The 19,175-nt window shown below is 43.4% G+C and overlaps 1 protein-coding gene across 4 annotated transcripts; it reads left to right on the top strand.

Annotated features, from left to right (window-relative positions):
• Window positions 1-3,600: 3,600 nt before the first annotated feature.
• On the top strand, window positions 3,601-18,777 carry LOC110617723 (small nuclear ribonucleoprotein-associated protein B'). 4 transcript variants are annotated; one of them, XM_043957711.1, is made up of 2 exons: window positions 3,601-4,627; window positions 7,721-8,620. In XM_043957711.1, exon 1 carries the CDS (start codon window positions 3,751-3,753, stop codon window positions 4,621-4,623), a length of 873 nt encoding a protein of 290 aa, XP_043813646.1. In that variant the 5' UTR covers window positions 3,601-3,750; the 3' UTR covers window positions 4,624-4,627; window positions 7,721-8,620. The 4 variants fall into 4 exon arrangements, with proteins under 4 accessions (XP_043813646.1, XP_043813645.1, XP_021616388.1 ...); XM_043957710.1 differs by lacking the exon at window positions 7,721-8,620 and adding an exon at window positions 7,041-7,624; XM_021760696.2 differs by lacking the exon at window positions 7,721-8,620 and adding an exon at window positions 18,467-18,777 and having other exon boundaries at window positions 3,602-4,627.
• Window positions 18,778-19,175: the final 398 nt, after the last annotated feature.

Below are 19,175 nucleotides of genomic sequence, written 5' to 3'. Positions count from 1 at the left end.
ACGCGGCCGTAGGTGGCATCATAAATTTCTTGGGAACAGTCTCTTGCTGCACCCACTTCGAGAAGGGTGAAGAGGTGGGCAGGAGAGTTTGGTTCTGATCCTTCGTTCCCAACTCGGCCAAGAGCTGCTCTCTCATTTTTTGCAGCTTTTGGTCTACACTTTCCTCCTCCTGCCTGGGTTTCTTCTCCAGGTGGTACTCTTCCTCTTCCATTTCGCTTCTCGTCCACCTGGTTGTTCCGGCAGAATAACTGTCGGCCCCATCGTTCTCAATCAACTCCCTCGCGCTCTTTTCGTGAACCCTTGCTTCCGGTTCTTCTTCTTCCCCAGCTCTTCTCCCCCTTTCTCCGGTTTCTCGACTAACTGTTTGGGGATGGTTGAGGGTAGGTTGAGGGTCATTGGTCTGGGGCTCCTCTACCATTGGCAATACGTTTGCTGGGGTGCTAAGGCCCCGTTGCTGCATTATCTGCCCCAGCCAGTGGGCGGTGTTTTGTAGTTGTAGGGCGATGGTTTGGAGGTCCTGGTCGGACAAGGTAGTGGCAGAAGCATTCTCTGCCAGGCTTGGCGAAGGGTTGAAAGGGATGAGTGGTTGATTGTTTGGAGTTGTAGGACTGGAAAAGGAGAACTGCTGCCCCTCTTGAGCAGAGCTCAGGTCATTTGGAGTGACGTTGTTTTCGTTGTGATTAGCCATTGTGGATCTCAGTGGGTTTGTTTAGAGTGGAACTCCGGTGATGAAAAGATCTCCTTCGTTCCCACAGACGGCGCCACTTGATGATCTGAGATCCAGAAGATAGGGTTTTACAATGGGTTCTGTAAAACTGGAAAAAGCTTAGACCTAGAGGAGAGTATTTCTCCTTTTATATATTTTCTTTTGTCCGCTAGTGACGTGTAACAGAATGTACGTCATTGGGCCACCTGTCCCTGTCACGTTGATATGGACGTACGATCGCTGCTCCATGCGTAACGGCCCCCTGATTCTCCCCGGGCACGCATGTGGATGGTCCCACAAGGCGAATGGGCTGAATTCCTTCCTGGTTCCGAGCTGGGCCGGAAGATAAGGTTAAGATTAGGCTCCTAATGGGCCTGGCTTTAGACCGGAGCGAGGAAATCCAGCGGTCATCAACGGGTATGGCAGCTTTGAAGGCAAATATTAGTAAAGCCTATCACAGGCTCGAATGGACGTTTCTGAGGGATGTTATGTTACGTATGGGGTTTTGTGAAGCATGGATGGATATGATACAGTATTATGTTTTGACAGTTAGTTATAAAGTTTTGCAGTAAGGTCAGATTTTAGGGCCTATTCAACCTGCGAGAGGATTACATCAGGGCGATGCTTTATATTATGTGCGGAGGTGTTATCCCGCATTATTCAATCTCGGTTGAATCAAGAAATCTTCATGGTTGTTGTGTTCGAAGAGGGACGCCAGAGGTTAGTCATTTATTTTTTGCGGATGACAGTGTATTGTTTTTTAAGGCTACGGAGAAGGAAGCCAGAGTTGTTAAAGATGTGCTCAAGGTTTATGAGAATGCTTCAGGTCAACCGGTAAATTTCATGATGTCTCTTATTTGTTATAGCCCAAATACCCCATTGAATATAAGGAATACAGTGGGTGGTATTCTACAGGTAGCTGAGCATGATAATCTAGGTAATTATTTGGGCCTACCAACTGCTATAAGGCATAACAGGAAGGAAATCTTTACTTTGTAAAAGACAAAGTTTGGAAAAGATTGAATTCATGGAGGAATAAGTTGCTATCTAAGGCAGGGAAGGAGATTTTAATTAAAATAGTTCTCCAAACAATTCCAAATTATGTCTGTGTCTTTATTTTTATTACCAAAAGGGACATGTGAGGATTTTGAGAATTTTTTGTTGACTTTTGGTGGGGAAGAAATCAAAGGGGTTTGAATAATATGCACTGGATTGCTTGGTCAAGGTTGTGTTGGTATAAAATGAAAGGAGGATTTCAATTTAAGTGCATTCGTGAATTCAACTCAACTTAGCCAAGCTGGGTCGAATAGGATGGCGGCTGCTGAAGCATCCTAATTCACTTAGAGCTCAAGTTCTAAAGGCCATGTATTTTGCTCATACGAATTTTTTAGAAGCCGATATTGGGTAAAACTATAGTTTTGTGTGGAGGAGTATTTGGGAAGGGAGGCAGGTGTTACAAAAAGGGGTGTGCTGGAAGGTGGATTCAGGAAAGGATATTTCTATTTGGTTTGATCCTTGGATTCAAAATCTTGGGAATCGATTTATTTCTTTGGTTTTATCTTTTGATAAGCATGTCTTTATGGCTCGGGATTTAATCAAGCAAGAAATTCAAAATCTTGGGAATCGATTTATTTCTACGGTTTTCTCTCTTGATAAGCATGTCTTTATGGCAAGAGATTTGATCAAGCAAGAAAGCTGGGACAAGGAGCTTATTGTATCTGTGATTAATGAAAGGGGTGCTCAACAAAGTTTATCTATCCCATTGAGCAACCAAACAAATTATTATTTCTTTTGGCTCTTTGAAAGAAGAGGTTCCTTTTTGATTAAATCCGCTTATCGAGCTCTTCTATCGACACCAGACACAAATCCTGATCAGCATAGCAAGCGAATATGGAGGAAGTTGTGGAAATTGCCATTGTTGCCGCAGGTGATGAGTTTTGTATGGCGTGCTGGCAATAATGTTATACCGACAAGTGTTTCACTTTTACAAAGGTGAGTCCCAGTGCCAGAGATTTGTCCGATGTGTAACCTGGCTGAGGAATCAACGATGCATTGAATCCTTCGGCTTTTGGATGGTACCGTCCTGCGGTTGGGCCATTCTTTGATTGGCTTAAGGCAATGATTTTGCTGTTTAATGAGCTTGATACTAACTTTGTTCTAGGTGTTTGTTAGGCTATATGGAATGCAAGGAATGCTGTGGTCTAGTCGGATAATTATAGAGAACCGATTGGCACATGGCTCGCTGCACAACACACACAAATTGATTGGCAGAATGCTCAAGTGAAGGCTCTACACGTTCAGCAGCAGGGTAGGGAAAGATGGTGGTGAAAACCATCAGCAGATTGGATAAAAATAAATATTGATGCTACGACAAATGTTGGTGGTTGAGACACAAAAGTTGTGTTTATAGTTCGAGATGATCAAGAAAACTTCTTGACTGCAAGGAATAGTCGGATCACTGGAGTATTTTCACCGAGGGTGGCTGGAGCTTTGGCTATGAAGAAAGCATTGAGCTGGGTACGTGGGAGGAATTGGTTGAATGTGGTCTATGAGGGAGATAGTTTGGAGGTTATTCAGGCTCTTGAAGGTTATTGGGGCTGAACTTAACTTCTTTTGGTGCTTTTATCAAAGAAATTAAGCTGTTACAAAGAGAATTACATGATACTTATAAATTTGCTGCGATTCCTCGACAAATAAATTTGATTGCCTTCACGCTAGCTCAGACTATTAGAGATTTTAATAGCATTGGTGAGTGAATACATATACCACCCAACTTTGTAAAAGATGTTTTATTAGCTTATTTTTATTAATAAAACAACCCTGTTCTATTCAAAAAAATTGAGGGATTTTAAAATATAATAAACTTAAAGATTCAGGGACTTAAAAGTAAGTTCCCAAAGTTTATGTTTCTCATCGCAACCTAAAACCCATGCTCATTTTACCTTTGATCCCGAACCCCAATTCCACTTTTCCTTCTCCAGAATCCAGACTGGTACCAAAAGATTTACACGTCGGAGGAACTCGAAAAACCCTAGATTGGGAAAATGTCGATGTCCAAGAGCTCCAAGATGCTTCAGTACATCAACTATCGGATGCGGGTTACCATCCAGGACGGCCGCCAGCTGGTCGGAAAGTTCATGGCCTTCGACCGCCACATGAATCTCGTCCTCGGAGACTGCGAGGAGTTCCGCAAGCTCCCACCCGCCAAGGGCAAGAAGAACAACGAGGAGCGAGAGGACCGCCGCACTCTAGGCCTTGTTCTCCTCCGTGGTGAAGAGGTTATTTCGATGACCGTTGAGGGTCCTCCTCCTCCTGAAGAATCTCGAGCTAAGGCTGTTTCTGCTCATGCCGTTCCTGGTCCCGGCATTGGCCGAGCAGCTGGCCGTGGGATTCCCACTGCTCCTCTCGTTCAGGCACAGCCTGGCCTTGCTGGTCCTGTCCGTGGCGTTGGTGGGCCTGCACCCGGCATGATGCAGCCGCAGCTCTCGCGTCCTCCGGTCCCACAACTTTCTGCTCCGCCTATGACTTACCCTGCAGCAGCGGCTCCACCGGCTGGTGCCGCCCCCGTCTTACGTCCACCTGGCCAGATGCCTCCTCCTGCTTATCCTGGTCAAGCTCCTCCAATGGGTCGGGGTCCACCTCCACCGCTGCCACCTCAGTTTGCCGGTAGGCCACCGCAACAGGGTTTCCCAATGCCACCCCAGTTTGCGCAGAGACCAATGGGAATGCCGCCTCAGCAACAGGCACCAATGATGAGAGGGCCTCCTGCTCCACCAAGACCTGGAATGCAACCCCCACCTCCTCGCCCTGGAATGCCTCCTCCGCCTGGTGGTGTTCCTGTTTATGGACCTCCCCGTCCTGGTATGCCACCTCCACTCAATCCCCAACAGCAGCAGCAGAATCAGCAGCAACAGTGATTAGGTATGCCTAATTTTTTATGTTTGGGACTTTGCATCCTGGCGGTTTTCCTGTTTGAGCTTGTTACTTTCTTTAAGAATTTTTGTTCTTTAAGCTTCTTTCTGGAATTTTTGTTTGTGACTTTTCAATTTCATTTGATGAATTGTGGATTAATCCGTTAATGTGTCTATAGATTGCAGAATTGCCTTATTGTCGAAGTTATTATTTTATCACCTTTCTCTGTTCCGTTGCATATTCTGTGTCTTTTTGGTTATAGGTTGGCAATCATTTGAGACGAGGAAAATTAATACTGACTGAACATTGCTATTTTGGATGTTAGAGCATCCATGTGATATGAATTCTAGTTAAATATTTGATGTTTACGTTCTGACACGCTTGATTGTTTTAGTTACTGATAGAGAGGTTATAAACACTATTATTATAACCTTAAATTTAAGGTTACAAAATATGATAATATTCAAAGTTATGGGACAATGGGTAAAATTACCCAATAAACATCCTTCTATGCAACAAAGAGGTTTAACCTACAGCTGGCAAAGTAATTTAGGACGAATCGAAAGCACTTACAAACATGAAGTAACAAAACTAATAGTGCTATCTACTCCAATTCAAGCTACTAAAATGTATAATAAGTTCTCTTTTTAGTCTTTGACGGGCCAACTCAAATTGGCTTTATGTGAGAGATTGAAGAAAGTATGATATGCTTGGTTTTTCTTGTGCTTGGAAAGCCCCATATCAATTTATGTTGGATGAAAGGAAAAATAAAGTAAGATGGGAAGGAGTGGAATAGTCTACTGGACATCTCATTAATGTTTGCATCTCTTTCTAATTTTCCCTCCACGTGTCCCATTTATTAGTTCTTGGCAAAACCAAGGAATAAAGGAAATGTGTCACGAAATCCATATACATGTTTCTCTCTTATCACCTTGGAGTTTCAGTTACATAGAGTCTCGTGTTTTGAGATCCAATAGAAGGATGGATTAGGGTATGTGTGTGTAAATCTAGCCCAAATAGCTTATGCCTCCATTTATTATTTTTTTTTCCTTTCGTCCTCCAGTGACGTGTGACCGCCACTTTGCTACAGTACAATATGTCGTTGTCATGCAAAGTCGTACGTATAGACGCACTTGTCTTTTTCCATCGTCATGCGGCCATTTAATTCCTTCCGGTGCCTATGTTGACATAATCCCGGATGTGAGGGGTTTGTTGCCCCACTGATCCATCAAGTCATCTCTCTTAGTTGGGTCTGAGCCCTGCTTTGTCCGTCTTGCTGGCACGGGGCTTGGACTGCGCTTACATGGATGGACCGACCGGCGTGTTGGCTTTCACAGAGCTATAGCCTGGTCTTCCTTCATGGGTTTAGCTGTGGCCTGGGTATTCAAAGCCCAACTGTTATCAAGTGCTCCTTTATCCACTCATTAATTATTCCATGATTAATGAGGGGTAAATCTCGAAATCCCAATTATTACTATGCGGCTCTAGGAGTGCTTTTGTCAAAACGTCTTTTCTCCACATTTACCCATTTCAAATTCATACTTTTGATTTTGCTCTCGATTCTTCTTCTTGTGCTGCTTCTGCTAACTTGCTCTCCTTCTCCTCTGTAATCTCTGCTTTCTCACTTCGAGGTACGTCTCACTCTTATCATGGCTTCCGTTAGAATCCCTAATGTCATGGGTTTGGTGTCCTTTGTTACCCCTTCTTCCCTTTTTAATTTCTTATTCAGCGAGTACGTTGTCACCACTATCTATAGGATTAGACTCCCCTTCCTAATGAGAGGATTGTTCTTCTCAATCCACCTTGCAGGCTTAATAGACGCCCAGCAAGGATGTAGCTTAGTTTTCTTTGTTAAGCAGCGGGATTTCGGGCTGACATTCCCTTTCACCCCTTTTTTTATTGTGGTCTTCCGTCACTTCGGAGTGACCCTCCGTATGTTGTCCCCCAACTCCATCCTCATGTGTTATTTTGAGTATGTCTGTTTGTGTTGGGTTTTTGCCCCCTCTGTTGCATTGTTTTCCACCTTCTTTCGTCTCGTTAGATCCAACCATGTGTTTTATTATTTTGGTTATTAGGGAGGGTTGTCTATTTTCACCGAGTACAAAGACTTGATAAAGGGCTGGGCTGAGGCCTTTGTGGTAGTCGAGCTGAACGAGAGCTCAGGAATCAACTAGGATGTTGATATCTCTTGGGGGAAGGCCCTCAGGGCTGCAACGACTTCCCCAGGCTGACCCTGTTGGATCAAGCCTACTTTCTTCGATTGACCTCATACGGAAGAAGTATGACGTCGAGAAGTGCATGTTCATGTCCAACTTCCAAGACTGCCGGTGGTACTGCTAATTATTATTTTTCTACTTTCCTTTCTTGTTGTGCTTTCTTTTGTTATTCGGAGTTCTAATCCGAATTGACTTCTCTTTTTCAGCTTCTGCCATTCCCATGGACAACATTAAGCTCTCGAAGAACTTCTTCCTATCCCGGAATAGCATGAAAGCCACGTTGGATGCCTTCCAAGGTTGATAAAACGGTGGCTGACGCGACCCAAGGTGTCTTTCATGCCGTGGCCCTTGCTGCAGCAAATCGGACTACTGCTCCTGCCTCAATTTGGCATTGGTAAGGCGTTTTCCAAGGAGCCTATTGCCATCAGCGAGTCTGCTTAGAGCGGTTTGAAAGAGGGCAAGTAGCAAGCGAGCTTAGACCTCTTACTGAAGACAGGGCTGCTAAGCGAGCTCGTGCTACAGGGCCTACGAAAATAGTCCCCCTCTGTTGACAAAGGGAAGAAGGCAGTGGAGCAATTATCCTCAGCTCTTGACACCAAGCTCTGGAACGCTGTCGAAGTGACTCCTGAATCTATGCCGGCCTCAACAACCAAGATGCTTTGTAATAAAATGTTTGGAGGGACTCCGGATGCTTCGGATCCCCGTTTCCAAGCTCTCATTAGCCACTTTGCCTGCTCCACCAAGCAACAGATAGCGTTCAACACTCGTTCCTTGGATGATCTCGAAGACAGTTTGAGGGAAATGTTTCTCATGGCAAGCCATTTGCTATTTTCCAGGGTATTTTTGAGTTTTTTAACTTAATTTTGTTTTTCTTTTTCTGTGGCAGGCTTTCGGGGTGTTCCTTGAGATCGACGCTAGGAACCGGTCTTTTCAGAGTTTGGTGGAGCAGCGCATAGCTGAGGAGCGCCGTGATGAAAACATTGTTGCCACTGGTGAGGCCCGCGGACAAATCATTGAATTCAAAAGGGTTATTGACGACCTCACCAAGCAATTGGGGGAGATGAGGGTAGAGGTTGCCCAGGCCTTCCAACGAGTTTCTGCGGCTGAGTCTCAGTGAGACGAGGCCTTAGCACAACTGTCCTCTTTAGAGGAGTCCTGCTGTCAATGTGATGAGGCCAAGGCTCAGCGTGATGAGGCCTTAGCTCGCACGGTGTCTTCCAGCAGGAGTTCAGTAAGCACATCGAGGATCTAAACGGCATGGTTTTGGCAGCGGAAGAGTCTCATCTCCAGCAACAACTCTGTCAAAAGGTCACTGCTTTGGAGAAGAGGTGTTCCGCATTATTGAGGGATGCCCGGACCATAGAGGATAGGGTCCAGCAGGCTTGTGAGGAGCGCTTGCGGGAGTATAAGGACTCTGCCGAGCTAAAAGCCAAGATTCAACAGGCTTGCGAAGCGCAATTTGAAGAGTACAAGGCCTCGGAGGAGATGAAAGAAAAAATATACAAGGAGGCCTTCTGCATGTTCACTTCGAACTACAATCAAGGCCTTAAAGCAGCTAGGGATGCCTCTTACTCCGTTGGCAAACCTATGAGCTCCTAAAGTGGTCTTTGATGGCAAGGAGTTGTGCTACAGAACAGACAACTGCCTAAAAAGGCTCCTTGCTTGCCTTCTGGATCTCAAGGGGAAGACACTGTAAATAAGCTTTTAAATGACTTAGTTTTGGTTCCTCCTCTCCTGCTGCCTCTGTAATTCATTCCAACAATTAATAAAAATTTATATTTCATTATTTTTCTCTATCTATTTTTGTTTTTTATACTTGTTAAATTTGGGTTAGGCCTAACTCACCCCAAAAGCTAGCTCAAGGGGGAGGAGTGCCTATGGCCCATATAAGGGACACATTACCCATTTCCATAACCGATGTGGGATTCAACACCCCCTCGCACCCAGAATTTTTACTGGTGCGTGGCACATTTATGGGGCGCCCAATATCGGATGGAGAGGCTCTGATGCCATGTTAAATTTGGGTCAGGCCTAACTCACCCCAAAAGCTAGCTCAAGGGGGAGGAGTGCCTATGGCCCATATAAGGGACACATTAACCATTTCCATAACCGATGTGGGATTCAATAATACTTATTGAATTTATTTGTATGTCTGTACTTGAACTGTTAACTTGTGAATGTTACTGAGCTGGCAGCTCGTTAATTTTGATTTGTTTGTGTTTATATACTTAGACTGTTTTTGTATATACAGCCTGTGGACTTCACCGAGCTGGCAGCCTGTGAGCTCTGCCGGGTTGTTAGCTTGTTTAACTTAATTCGTTTGTGTTTATATACTTAGGCTGTTTTTATGTATACAGCCTGTGAGTTTTGCCGGGCTATGAGCTCGTTTAACTTAATTCGTTTATGTTTATGTACTTAGACTGTTTTTATGTATACAGCCTGTGAGTTCTGCTTGGTTGTCTGCTTGTTAATCTTGCTTTATGCATATCGCGTCTTTCTTGTTGTGTTATTTCTCCTTTTTACTGTATGTCTTGGCACTTTTGCTCTCTGTTTTCTTGAAGCCTTTATTTGAGCTAAAGTTTGGTTTTCTTATAACTCTTTATTTTAGCTTATATTGCCCCTTAGCTAGCTGAGTTTTTTAATTTTTCTTTCGTGTACTTGTTTATAGAGCTTAACAATAAGGCTCATTTTTATCTTAATTTTACCTCGGTTTTGTTTGCCTAGGGGTTTTAAGGGCATTGGGCTCTTTTTTGAGGTTTGTCTAGCATTTTGGCTCTGTGAGCCTTGAATTAGCTTTTCTATAGGCAATACCGTTTCGTGAAGTGGGCATTAGGATGCCTCAGGTTAATTTAATTTAAAATTATTTTTTAATTTTTTTTTACGCCGAGCCTTTACATGAGATCAGAATCTCATTTTCCAATGGTTCGAGCGCTTTAACTAGGTTGGAGCTAAGCTTTCTGCTAGTATTGCTGCAATCCGTGCCCTCGATGAGGTAGGATTCGAGTTTTTCACTTGTGTTCTTATGGTTCGAACCTTCGTGTGAGGTTGGAGCCAGGTTCTTATTTGTTATTTCTGTGCAATCTGAGCTCTTTTTGTGAGGTTGGAGCCAGGTTTTTATTTGTTTGCTGAGCCTTATTCGTGTCGAGGTCATTTCTTAGGTCGGCTGTGTATTTTTCAGTTTTTCTTCCTTAGGCTTATAGCCTTTGTTGATGTTGGGCCTTCATTATTGGCCTTTGTTCCTTTGCCGATTTTGTGGTGTCAGTGGTCATGTCACCTATCTCACTGGGGTCTTTTTGTTCTTAGTCGTTTATATGGTGCTGGCGGTCATGTTCCGAGACTGGTCACCTACCTCACCGGGAGTTTCATCTCCCCAGTCGGTTTTGTGGTGCCGGTGGTCATATTCCAAGACTGGTCACCTACCTCATTGGGGTCTTATCCTCAGTCAGTTTTGTGGTGCTGGCGGTTATGTTCCGAGACCGGTCACCTATCTCACTGGAGTCTTCTTCTCCTCAGTCGGTTTTGTGGTGCCGACGTCATGTTTCGAGACCAATCACCTACTTCACTGGGAGTTTCGTCTCCCTAGTTGGTTTTATGGTGCCGACAGTCATATTCCAAGACCGACTACCTACCTCACTGGAGTCTTTCTCTCCTTAGTTAGTTTTGTGGTGCCAACAGTCATGTTCCGAGACCGGTCATCTACCTCACTGAGGGCTTCGTCTCCTTAGCCGGTTTTGTAGTGCATAGTCATGTTCTGAGACCGGTCTCGAAACATGACTGCTGACACCATAAAACCGACTGAGGAGAAGAAGACTCCAGTGAGGTAGGTGACCGGTCATACTCGATTGTGTTGTGGCCGGGCTGTTGATAGCATTTGCGAACCTTTAATAGATGTCATATCTTCTAACAAACTCCTCTGCTTCTTTTTTGGTTGTGGGCCAGTAGTACTCCTGCCGAAAGATCTTGTTTGCTAATGTAGTTGCTCTTTCATGAAACTTGCAGACTCCTTGATCTATCTCTCGGATTACCCTGTCTGCCTTCTTCCGAGCCTACACATCTTAGCCATGGGTTGGATTTTCCCCCTTTGGTATAAGGTTCTTCTTGGTAATTGGCAGCTTTAGTTGCGATTTTTCGAGCTTCTACTTTATTATTGGGTAACTTCCATGCTTTAAGGTATTCTAGGTATGGGGTCATCCAGCTCCGTTTTTCTTCGATATGCATGACAGGGGCTTTCCTTTTGAAGGTAGGGGTATTTATTTGCTGCGTGTATACTTCGTTTGGGAGGTGTTCTAGTTCTTCTGCGGACAACTTATTGAGCAGGTCTGCTTCTTTGTTTTCTTCCGGAGGTATTCTTTGATACTGGACAATGATCCCCTGCTCTTCGAGCTCAACTTCTAGAGTTTGTACCTGGCTAAGTATTTCTGCATGGTGGGATCCTTTGTTCGGTACACTCCTGTTATTTGGTTTACAATAAGCTGGGAGTCGCTGTTTATCCTGAGGTCGGTTGCCCTCACTCCCAATGGTATCTGCATCCCATTTATAAGGGTTTCGTACTCTTGCCATGCTGTTGGGTGTGGGGAACCCGAAGCGTAAAACATAACACACTTTGAATTCATCTGACCCTTTCAACAGTACTCCTGCCCCACTGCCTGTGGAGCTGGATGCTCCATCTACAAATAAATTCCATCTGAATTCATATGGTTGTTGATCCCCTCCTTCTCTTCTACCGAGCTCGGTGATGCTTCCCCCTGTTTTTCTTTATTTGAGCTAAAGGAACATTTGGCTATAAAGTCAACTAGGGCTTGGGCTTTGATGGTTGTTCAAGGTCGGTAAATGAGGCAATACCGACTGATTTCCACGGACCAGGCTAGGATTCATGCTGAAGTCTCAGGCTTGTGTAAGATTTTCTTCAGGAGTTGGTCAGTCATTACCACCACTGTGGCCCTCCAGGTGCATTCTAAACTTCCTCACCGCCAACAACAAGGCGAATGTTAGCTTCTCAATATTCATCTATCTGATCTCGGTGCCCTTGAGTACCTTGCTGACGTAGAAGATAGGCTTCTGGACCCCTGCTTCCTCTCTTACCAGCACGACGCTCACTGCCTGTTTAGATGCAGCCAAGTAAATTAAGAGTTACTCTCCTGCTAAGGGGCTGCTAAGCACATGCGGGGTGCTGAGGTATTGCTTGAGATTTTTGAAGGCTTTTGGACAATCCTCTGTCCATTCAAAGTTCAAAACCTTTCTCAGCTTTTTGAAGAAAGTCGGACATCTTTCTGCTGATTTGGACATGAATCAGTGGAGTGCCACCAACCTTCCTGTCAGCCTCTGCACATCCCTTACACAGGTTGGCTTAGACATTGTTAGTATAGCCTCTACCTTCTCCAGGTTCGACTCTATGCCCTTTCCACTGACCATGTAGCCCAAAAATTTCTCTCCTCTGATAAAAAAAGCATACTTTGTTGGGTTCAACTTCACCTTGTACCGCTGTAATACTCCAAAGACCTCTTCCAAGTCGGCTAGGTGTTGTTAGAAGGTCTGACTTTTAACCACCTTGTTGTCAACGTAGACTTCCACATTTCTCCCTATATGATTCTTAAAGATTCTATTTATTAGCTGTTGATATGTTGCTCTGGTGTTTTTCAACCCGAAAGGCATAGCCCTGTAGTAGTACGTCCCATCTTCAGTTATGAATGAGGTTTTTTCTTCATCTGACCTGTGCATAGGGGTTTGGTGGTACCCTGACATAGCATCTAGGGACGACAAGTATCAAAACCGACCGTAGAGTCGACCATTTTGTTAATATTTGGAAGAGGATAACAATCTTTTGGGCATGCCTGATTTAAATCAGTGAAGTCTATACACATTCTATATTTTTCATTAGTCTTTTTTACTAGCACAGGGTTGGCTAACCATTATGGACACATGACTTCTCTAATAAACTCGGCCTCCTCTAGTTTCTGCACCTCTTCCCTCGGGGTATGTTGCTTCTTCTTCCCAAACACCCTTTTCTTCTGCTTTACCGGCTTAGTCCCAAGGAGAATGTTCAATTTGTGGGTCATCATCTCAAGATTGATCCCTGGCATGTCTGAAGGCTTCTAGGCGAAGCTTGAGGCATGTCTGAAGGCTTCTAGGCGAAGCTTGAGGCATGTCTGAAGGCTTCTAGGCGAAGCTTGAGGCATGTCTGAAGGCTTCTAGGCGAAGCTTGAGGCATGTCTTCTGATAAGAGCCATCACTACCTCCTTTTGGTCCTTTTCAAGGCCTGAGTTGATGTTGAAGACCTTGCCGCATTCTTCCTCGGATAGTGGGAATGTCTCCTGCTTATTTACTGGTTCAGTCCTAGTCTCCTTTTCATCCCGGACCTCCATGACTTCAAGGTTTATCTCTTTTGGCTAGGTGCTTGGCTTCTCTACCGTGGCCAAGTAGCTCTGGCTTCCTCCTATCTTTCTCGAACTACCCCCACCTCTGCTTTTGTTGGGAATTTCATGCTCAAATATCGGATGCTAGTCACTGCTTCAAAGTCATACAGCATCGGTCTTTCCAAAATGATATTATAGTTTAGGGATAGCTTCACCACAAGGAACACTGCTTAGTGAGTTCGGGATAGGGGTGGTTCTCCCAGGGTGAGGCCTATCTTTACCTTCCCCTCCATTGCCACTGAAGTCCCTCCTATTCCCTTAACTAGGGCTTGGTCCCTGACTAGCTGTTCATTTGCTGGAAGACTCAATAGGGTAGTAGGTTCACCTTATTGTTGTCATCTACTAGAACTTTTCGGACCCTGAAGTTGTGAATGACGGCCTCTATAACCAGAGCGTCATCGTGGGGCATCTGCACTCCCTGGGCATCCTCTGGAGAGAAGGAGATACTTACTGGGGAATGCTCCACTATTTGCATAACTTCAGCACTGCTCTCTGCCGCATTCCTATTTCTCTTATTTCCCCTTCTACTCATACGGCCCCCAGTTCCTTCCATAATCATGTTGATTGTCCTGCTGGAGCCGTCATTCACTGGTCCTCCATCTACCTCCAGGGCCTTTCCACCATTGCCTTCTACTGTGGTCTCTGGCCTTCTGGCTTTTTTACAAAATTTTTGAGGTGTCCCCTCTTAATGAGCTTTTCTATCTCATTTATTAACTGATAACATTCATTGGTGTTATTGCCATGAGTCCGGTGGTGTTGTGAATACTTATTCAGATCCCTCCTGTTCGCGTCTACCCTCATTGGCTTGGGCACTATACGAAGTCCTTGTCTTGGACAGCTACGAGCACCTCGGCTCTGGACATGTTCAGGGGTAATCACCTCAGGAATCCAGAGTTGTAGGGTCTCTGCTTCTTCCTCTCCCACTGGTGTCTGTTTAATGCTTCAGGCCCTCGGTTTGTCTCCTCTCTTGTCTTTCTGAGCGTTTGTCCTCCACAGCCTTTCCCTTGTCTCTTGCTTCTCTGACAAATCTGCTAGTGGTTAAGGTATCGTCCTGCCTTATATATTTTTCTGCTTTCTTCATCAGCTCTGCTAGGGTAGTAGGTGACTTTCTGCACAACGATCCAAAAAACTCCAAGGAGGTGGTCCCCTTTTGCATGGCTTCTGCTGCCATGGCTTCATCAAGCTCGGGGATTTGCAGAGTCTCCGAGTTGAACCTAGCCACGTATTCCTTTAGGGACTCATTCCTCCCCTGCCGGACCGTTTCCAAGTAGCTTGTTTTTCTTTCCGCTGGGCGATGAATCTGTTGATAAACACACTAGCTATGTCCATAAAATTTTTTATGCTTCCTGCTTCCAGACTATTAAACCATGCTTGTGTCGGTCCGGTAAGGGTGGTGGGAAAGATTTTACACATCAGGGCGTCCGAGTGAGTCTGAAGCTCCATGAACATCTTGTAGTTCAAGACATGCTCCCGGGAGTTCTCTGTACCGTTGTACGCGGCCATTGTCAACATCATGAACTTTTTAGAGATGGTTTCCTGCTGTACTCATCTCACGAACGGGAATGAGGTTGGCAGTAGGGGGCTGCTGTCGTCTCGTGCCTCTAGCTCTACTAGGAGTTGCTCCTTCAGCCTCTCTAGCTTCTGATCTACATTTGCCTCTTCTCTCTTTAGCTTTTTTTCCATGCGATAGTTTCTTTTCAGCTTTTCGCTTTTTGACCTTTCCGCCAGCTCAGAAGAATAGCTTTCGACCCCATCATTCTCGATGAGCTCTCTTATTACCTGCCATCTTGTTCTGGCCATAGGTTCGTTTCTCCTGCTGGCCTCTTCGTCTCCATTACCTGTCCTCCTGCCCTTTGTTAAGGGGTTTGGTGGTTCAGTGTGGGTTGGGGTTCGTTAACATTGAATCCTTCAGCTACTAGGGCTATGTTCAATAGGGTATTGAGTCCCCTTTGCTGCAGCATTTGCCTTAGCCAATGAGCAGTTTTTTGAGTTTGGAGAGCCATGTTTTGTAGCTTTTGGTCAGCTAGGGTAGTTCAGGACATAGTCCCTGCCGAGCTTGGCGAGGGGTTAAACAACATAGGTGGTTGGTTTAGTGGGGCGATAGGGCTGAAAAATGAAAACTGTGATCCTTCTTAAGCAGAACTCATGTCGTTTGGGGTGTTTCCGATGTGATTTTCGCCGTGATTGGCCATGTAGATCTCAATGGGCATGTAGATCTCAATGGGTATAATGAGGATGAGAACTCCGATGACGAAAAGATCTCATTCGTTTCCATAGACGGCGCCAATTGACGTTCTGAGATCCAATAGAAGGTTGGATTAGGGTATGTGTCTGAACCTAGTCCGAATGGCTCATGCCTCCCTTCATTTATTCTTTTTTCCCAATCATCCTCTAGTGACATGTAACCGCCATCCTGCTACAGTACAACTTGTTGTTGTTATGCAGGGTTGTACATACGGACGGACTGCATCTTTTTCTATCGTTAGGCGGCCATTTAATTCCCTTCGGCGCTTATGTTGACATGATCCCGGATGTGTAGGGGTCTTTTGCCCACTAACCCATCAAATCAGTTGGGCTCGAGCCCTACTTTGTCCGTCTTGCTGGCGCGGGATCTAGACCGCGCTTACATGGGTGGATTGGCATGTTGGGCTTTAACAAGGCTATGGCCTGGTCTTCTCTCATAGGCCTGTGGCCTAGGCATCCGAGTCCCAACTGTTATAAGAGTCTTTTCTCTACTATGACATTATCACTCCTACTTTGCCTCAAAACCATATTTAGAAACTATCTTTACCCCATAACATGGGTCAGGGTCATAGATGATTGAAGCCTGATTTAGTGCTTGGCCTTTGAGTAGACATGCATGTAGTTGCACAGGAGAATGAGTTAGAAACCAGACTGAGAGCAGTGTCAGTAAACTAGCTGCTAAAATGAGATAGCTGGGTTTGTAAAACTGTTGGGTCATGTAGGTTTGCTAAAATGTGGAGTCTCATGGGTTTTAACAAAGTTGCTCTTTAAACGGTCCAGTTGCTCACCCAGCCGAGGTAAATGAATGGCCACTGGTTTTATGGTCTTTTTAATGGCTTAAAGTGTGCCCTTTTAGTGGCATGCTCATATTGTTGATGTTGTACTATTTCAAAAGCTTATAGCGACTCCTTTATATTAAAAAGGGCTTCTGATGAATGTGTAATCTTGAGTTGGGTGTAGATAGGAATGTTGTGTGCGTAGTTATTAAAGGTGCAGGCATGCACTTGAATGACGTGAGGCTCAAAAAATGTAAAATTTAATAAGAAATTAGAGTTAAATAGTCATATATATATATAACTCTATTTAACCATACTTATGAAAATTATCACTACAAAACACTAACAAGCATAGTGAAAAACATAAAATGAATGTACACCATTGATATCATTCTCTCTTTAAGAGAACACTTTAAGAGCTTGTTAGAAAATAAAATAAATCTAAATTTTGAACACTCAAAAACCAATCCGAATAGCACTCTTATGTTATTACAGAAAGGAGGACAAAAAGGCAATTTTAGATGAACTAGAAACATTGGTACTAAATAACATGTTAGTGTTTCTTTCTTTTCTTTTCTTTTCTTTTTTTTTTTTTCTAAATAAAGAAATGGATGACCTAAATGGCATCTGGATGTGTGTCTATTTTTTTTAAAAAAAAAAAAGGGGAAAAACCAAAATAGAAGCAATTCTAGAAAAATCTATAAATAAAATACCCACTTGATATTATTTATGTTGTTAAATAAAAGAGGAAGATTCTAGATAAACTAGAAACAGAGGTCACCAAGAAATAAAAATGAGAGAGAGAATGAGAAGAGATTGTTACAAGGTATGAGAAGGATTGAAGGAGTGCGAGTGTTGAAAATGGAAACATGAGCAGCTTTGTTCTTGGGTGTGTAGATTGATAAGGTGCTGGCAACTTTCACTGGGACTCTAATTCTGAAGAATTCCTGGTGCATTTTCATGAAATTCTAGTAGATCAGCAAATTTCAATTCTGGTGGTGTCTTTGGCCAATGGAAGTGCTTGCTGGAGGGGAAAATAAAGAAGGCACGCCTTTGTAGAGCTTAGTGCGTGGAACAAGCGCCTGTTGAACATCATATGCCTTTCTCCTATAGACGCGGTATATGTTGGAGCCTTCTGAGCGTTGAACAAATTGTGTAGAAAGACTGGTCAAGTTGTGGCAAGAAGAATTGGCAAATCCAAGTCCAAAATAATTTTAGGGGGACTAATATTTCGCCTTAACAAAAATCCAATTCAGTACAAACTTGATTAACATTAACCATATTGCAGGGAAGAAAATATCACCCAATGTAAGACCAGGTAACCCAACCCAAGCCTGCTGATGTGCTAGGTCATCATATAGACCTGGTCCTCTTTTAGTTCAAACCTTTCTTGGGCCTTTTAATCCATGCATCCTAAACCTGTTTGTGGTATCTGTCATTAGGAATTGGACTTGGGGAACAATAGGCTGACCGTTAACCCCTAATGCTGTTTGTGTTATTTGTCAACAGTGGCAGCTGATGCATCCCCCAAATTTCTGCTTTCTGTTGCCAATTAATTTGCCAAGTGTTCAGGTCATTCATGTGACTGAGTGTTATGGCTGAGCTAATGTTTTTAGTTTGAGGTGTTTGTAACTGTATTATTGTAGCTCATTGCACATTATGTTGACGAAGAATGAGGGTTAGGTGGCAGGCATAAAGAATTTTTGCTGCATGATGTTTTATTTGAACATCTTATTTTTACTGGAGGATTAGATGTAAAGTTTAGCATTTCTTGACTCGACGTTTGCCCGAATTGCTCCCAAGTAAGCCATAGGCTTGACCTATATTCCTAACAGGCATTTTATTGGATCTAATTGAATTTGATTTTTACACTCATATGCATCATTATTAGCTTAGTAAAGCTTTTTGAGATATCTATGCTATAAATGCAATATTGGTATTTCTCTAGTATATTTTGCCTGCATTTGTCAATTTATTGACGTATATATTTAGATTATTGGAGCACCTGAATTTATGGCTTCATAGTATTTTTATGTTGCCAAGGACTTGTTTTGTTGGTTATCTTGTTTAGGATTTGTGTGCAGTATTTGTGCTTTATTCAGTAACATTCTTTGGCCACATGTTCATAGATAAATTCTTTATTAATTTAAAACTCCAACGCAAATCAATTATTTCCCGTTTCTTTCGGGGTTGTTGCAGTTAAAGTTTTCGGATGATAATTGTACAAGGGTTCTCTCGAGTGGTGAAGTCTTCATTGAGTTTTGCTCTTGGGATGTGCAACACCTAATTGCGAAAATCGCTAGCATTTTGAACTAATGTGTATCCTTCTCCTATTGTAGTTCAGGATTTTGCTGCGATGTAATGGTGCCATAAGCTATGTTTTGTTCTATTAAAATTTATCAGCATATATGAGCATTGGACAAAAAGAATTCTTGGTAGTGCAACGTTTTAACTGAATTTTTACCTGCTTTGGCTAAATGGAAGTGAGATGTATCTGGGATTTGATGGCTCGGCCCTGTTTTCTGTTCCTGCTAATCTCCCATCTTTTTCATAAATTTTCTTAGCATCCAAACAGAAGTACTAAGAAAGCAAAATTTCCTAATAAAAAGAGGAAAACCAGTGACAAAAGAAAACCCAAAAATCAGAAACCAACACAAATATATAAAAATACAGATTAAGCAATTAGGAAACCCACATACGGGGGAGAGCAGAGGGGTTTCATGGGGATAAGAGAGATAAGGCACGTTTGGTCTCTTTGATTTAACTCATTTCTGTCTCTTGCGAGTGATGAATCCGTTATATGTAATTCAAAAAAATATTAAATTTTTATAAGTAAAGGTGTACAGTAAATATTAAATTTTTATACGTAAAGGTGTACAATCACGTCGTACACTGAATGCACTATGTA

This window comes from Manihot esculenta, chromosome 6 (genome assembly GCF_001659605.2).
Source record: "Manihot esculenta cultivar AM560-2 chromosome 6, M.esculenta_v8, whole genome shotgun sequence".
Taxonomy (NCBI): domain Eukaryota; kingdom Viridiplantae; phylum Streptophyta; class Magnoliopsida; order Malpighiales; family Euphorbiaceae; genus Manihot; species Manihot esculenta.
The sequence above is the reverse complement of the archived record's forward strand: the minus strand, read 5'-3'. Positions and strand labels throughout refer to the sequence as shown.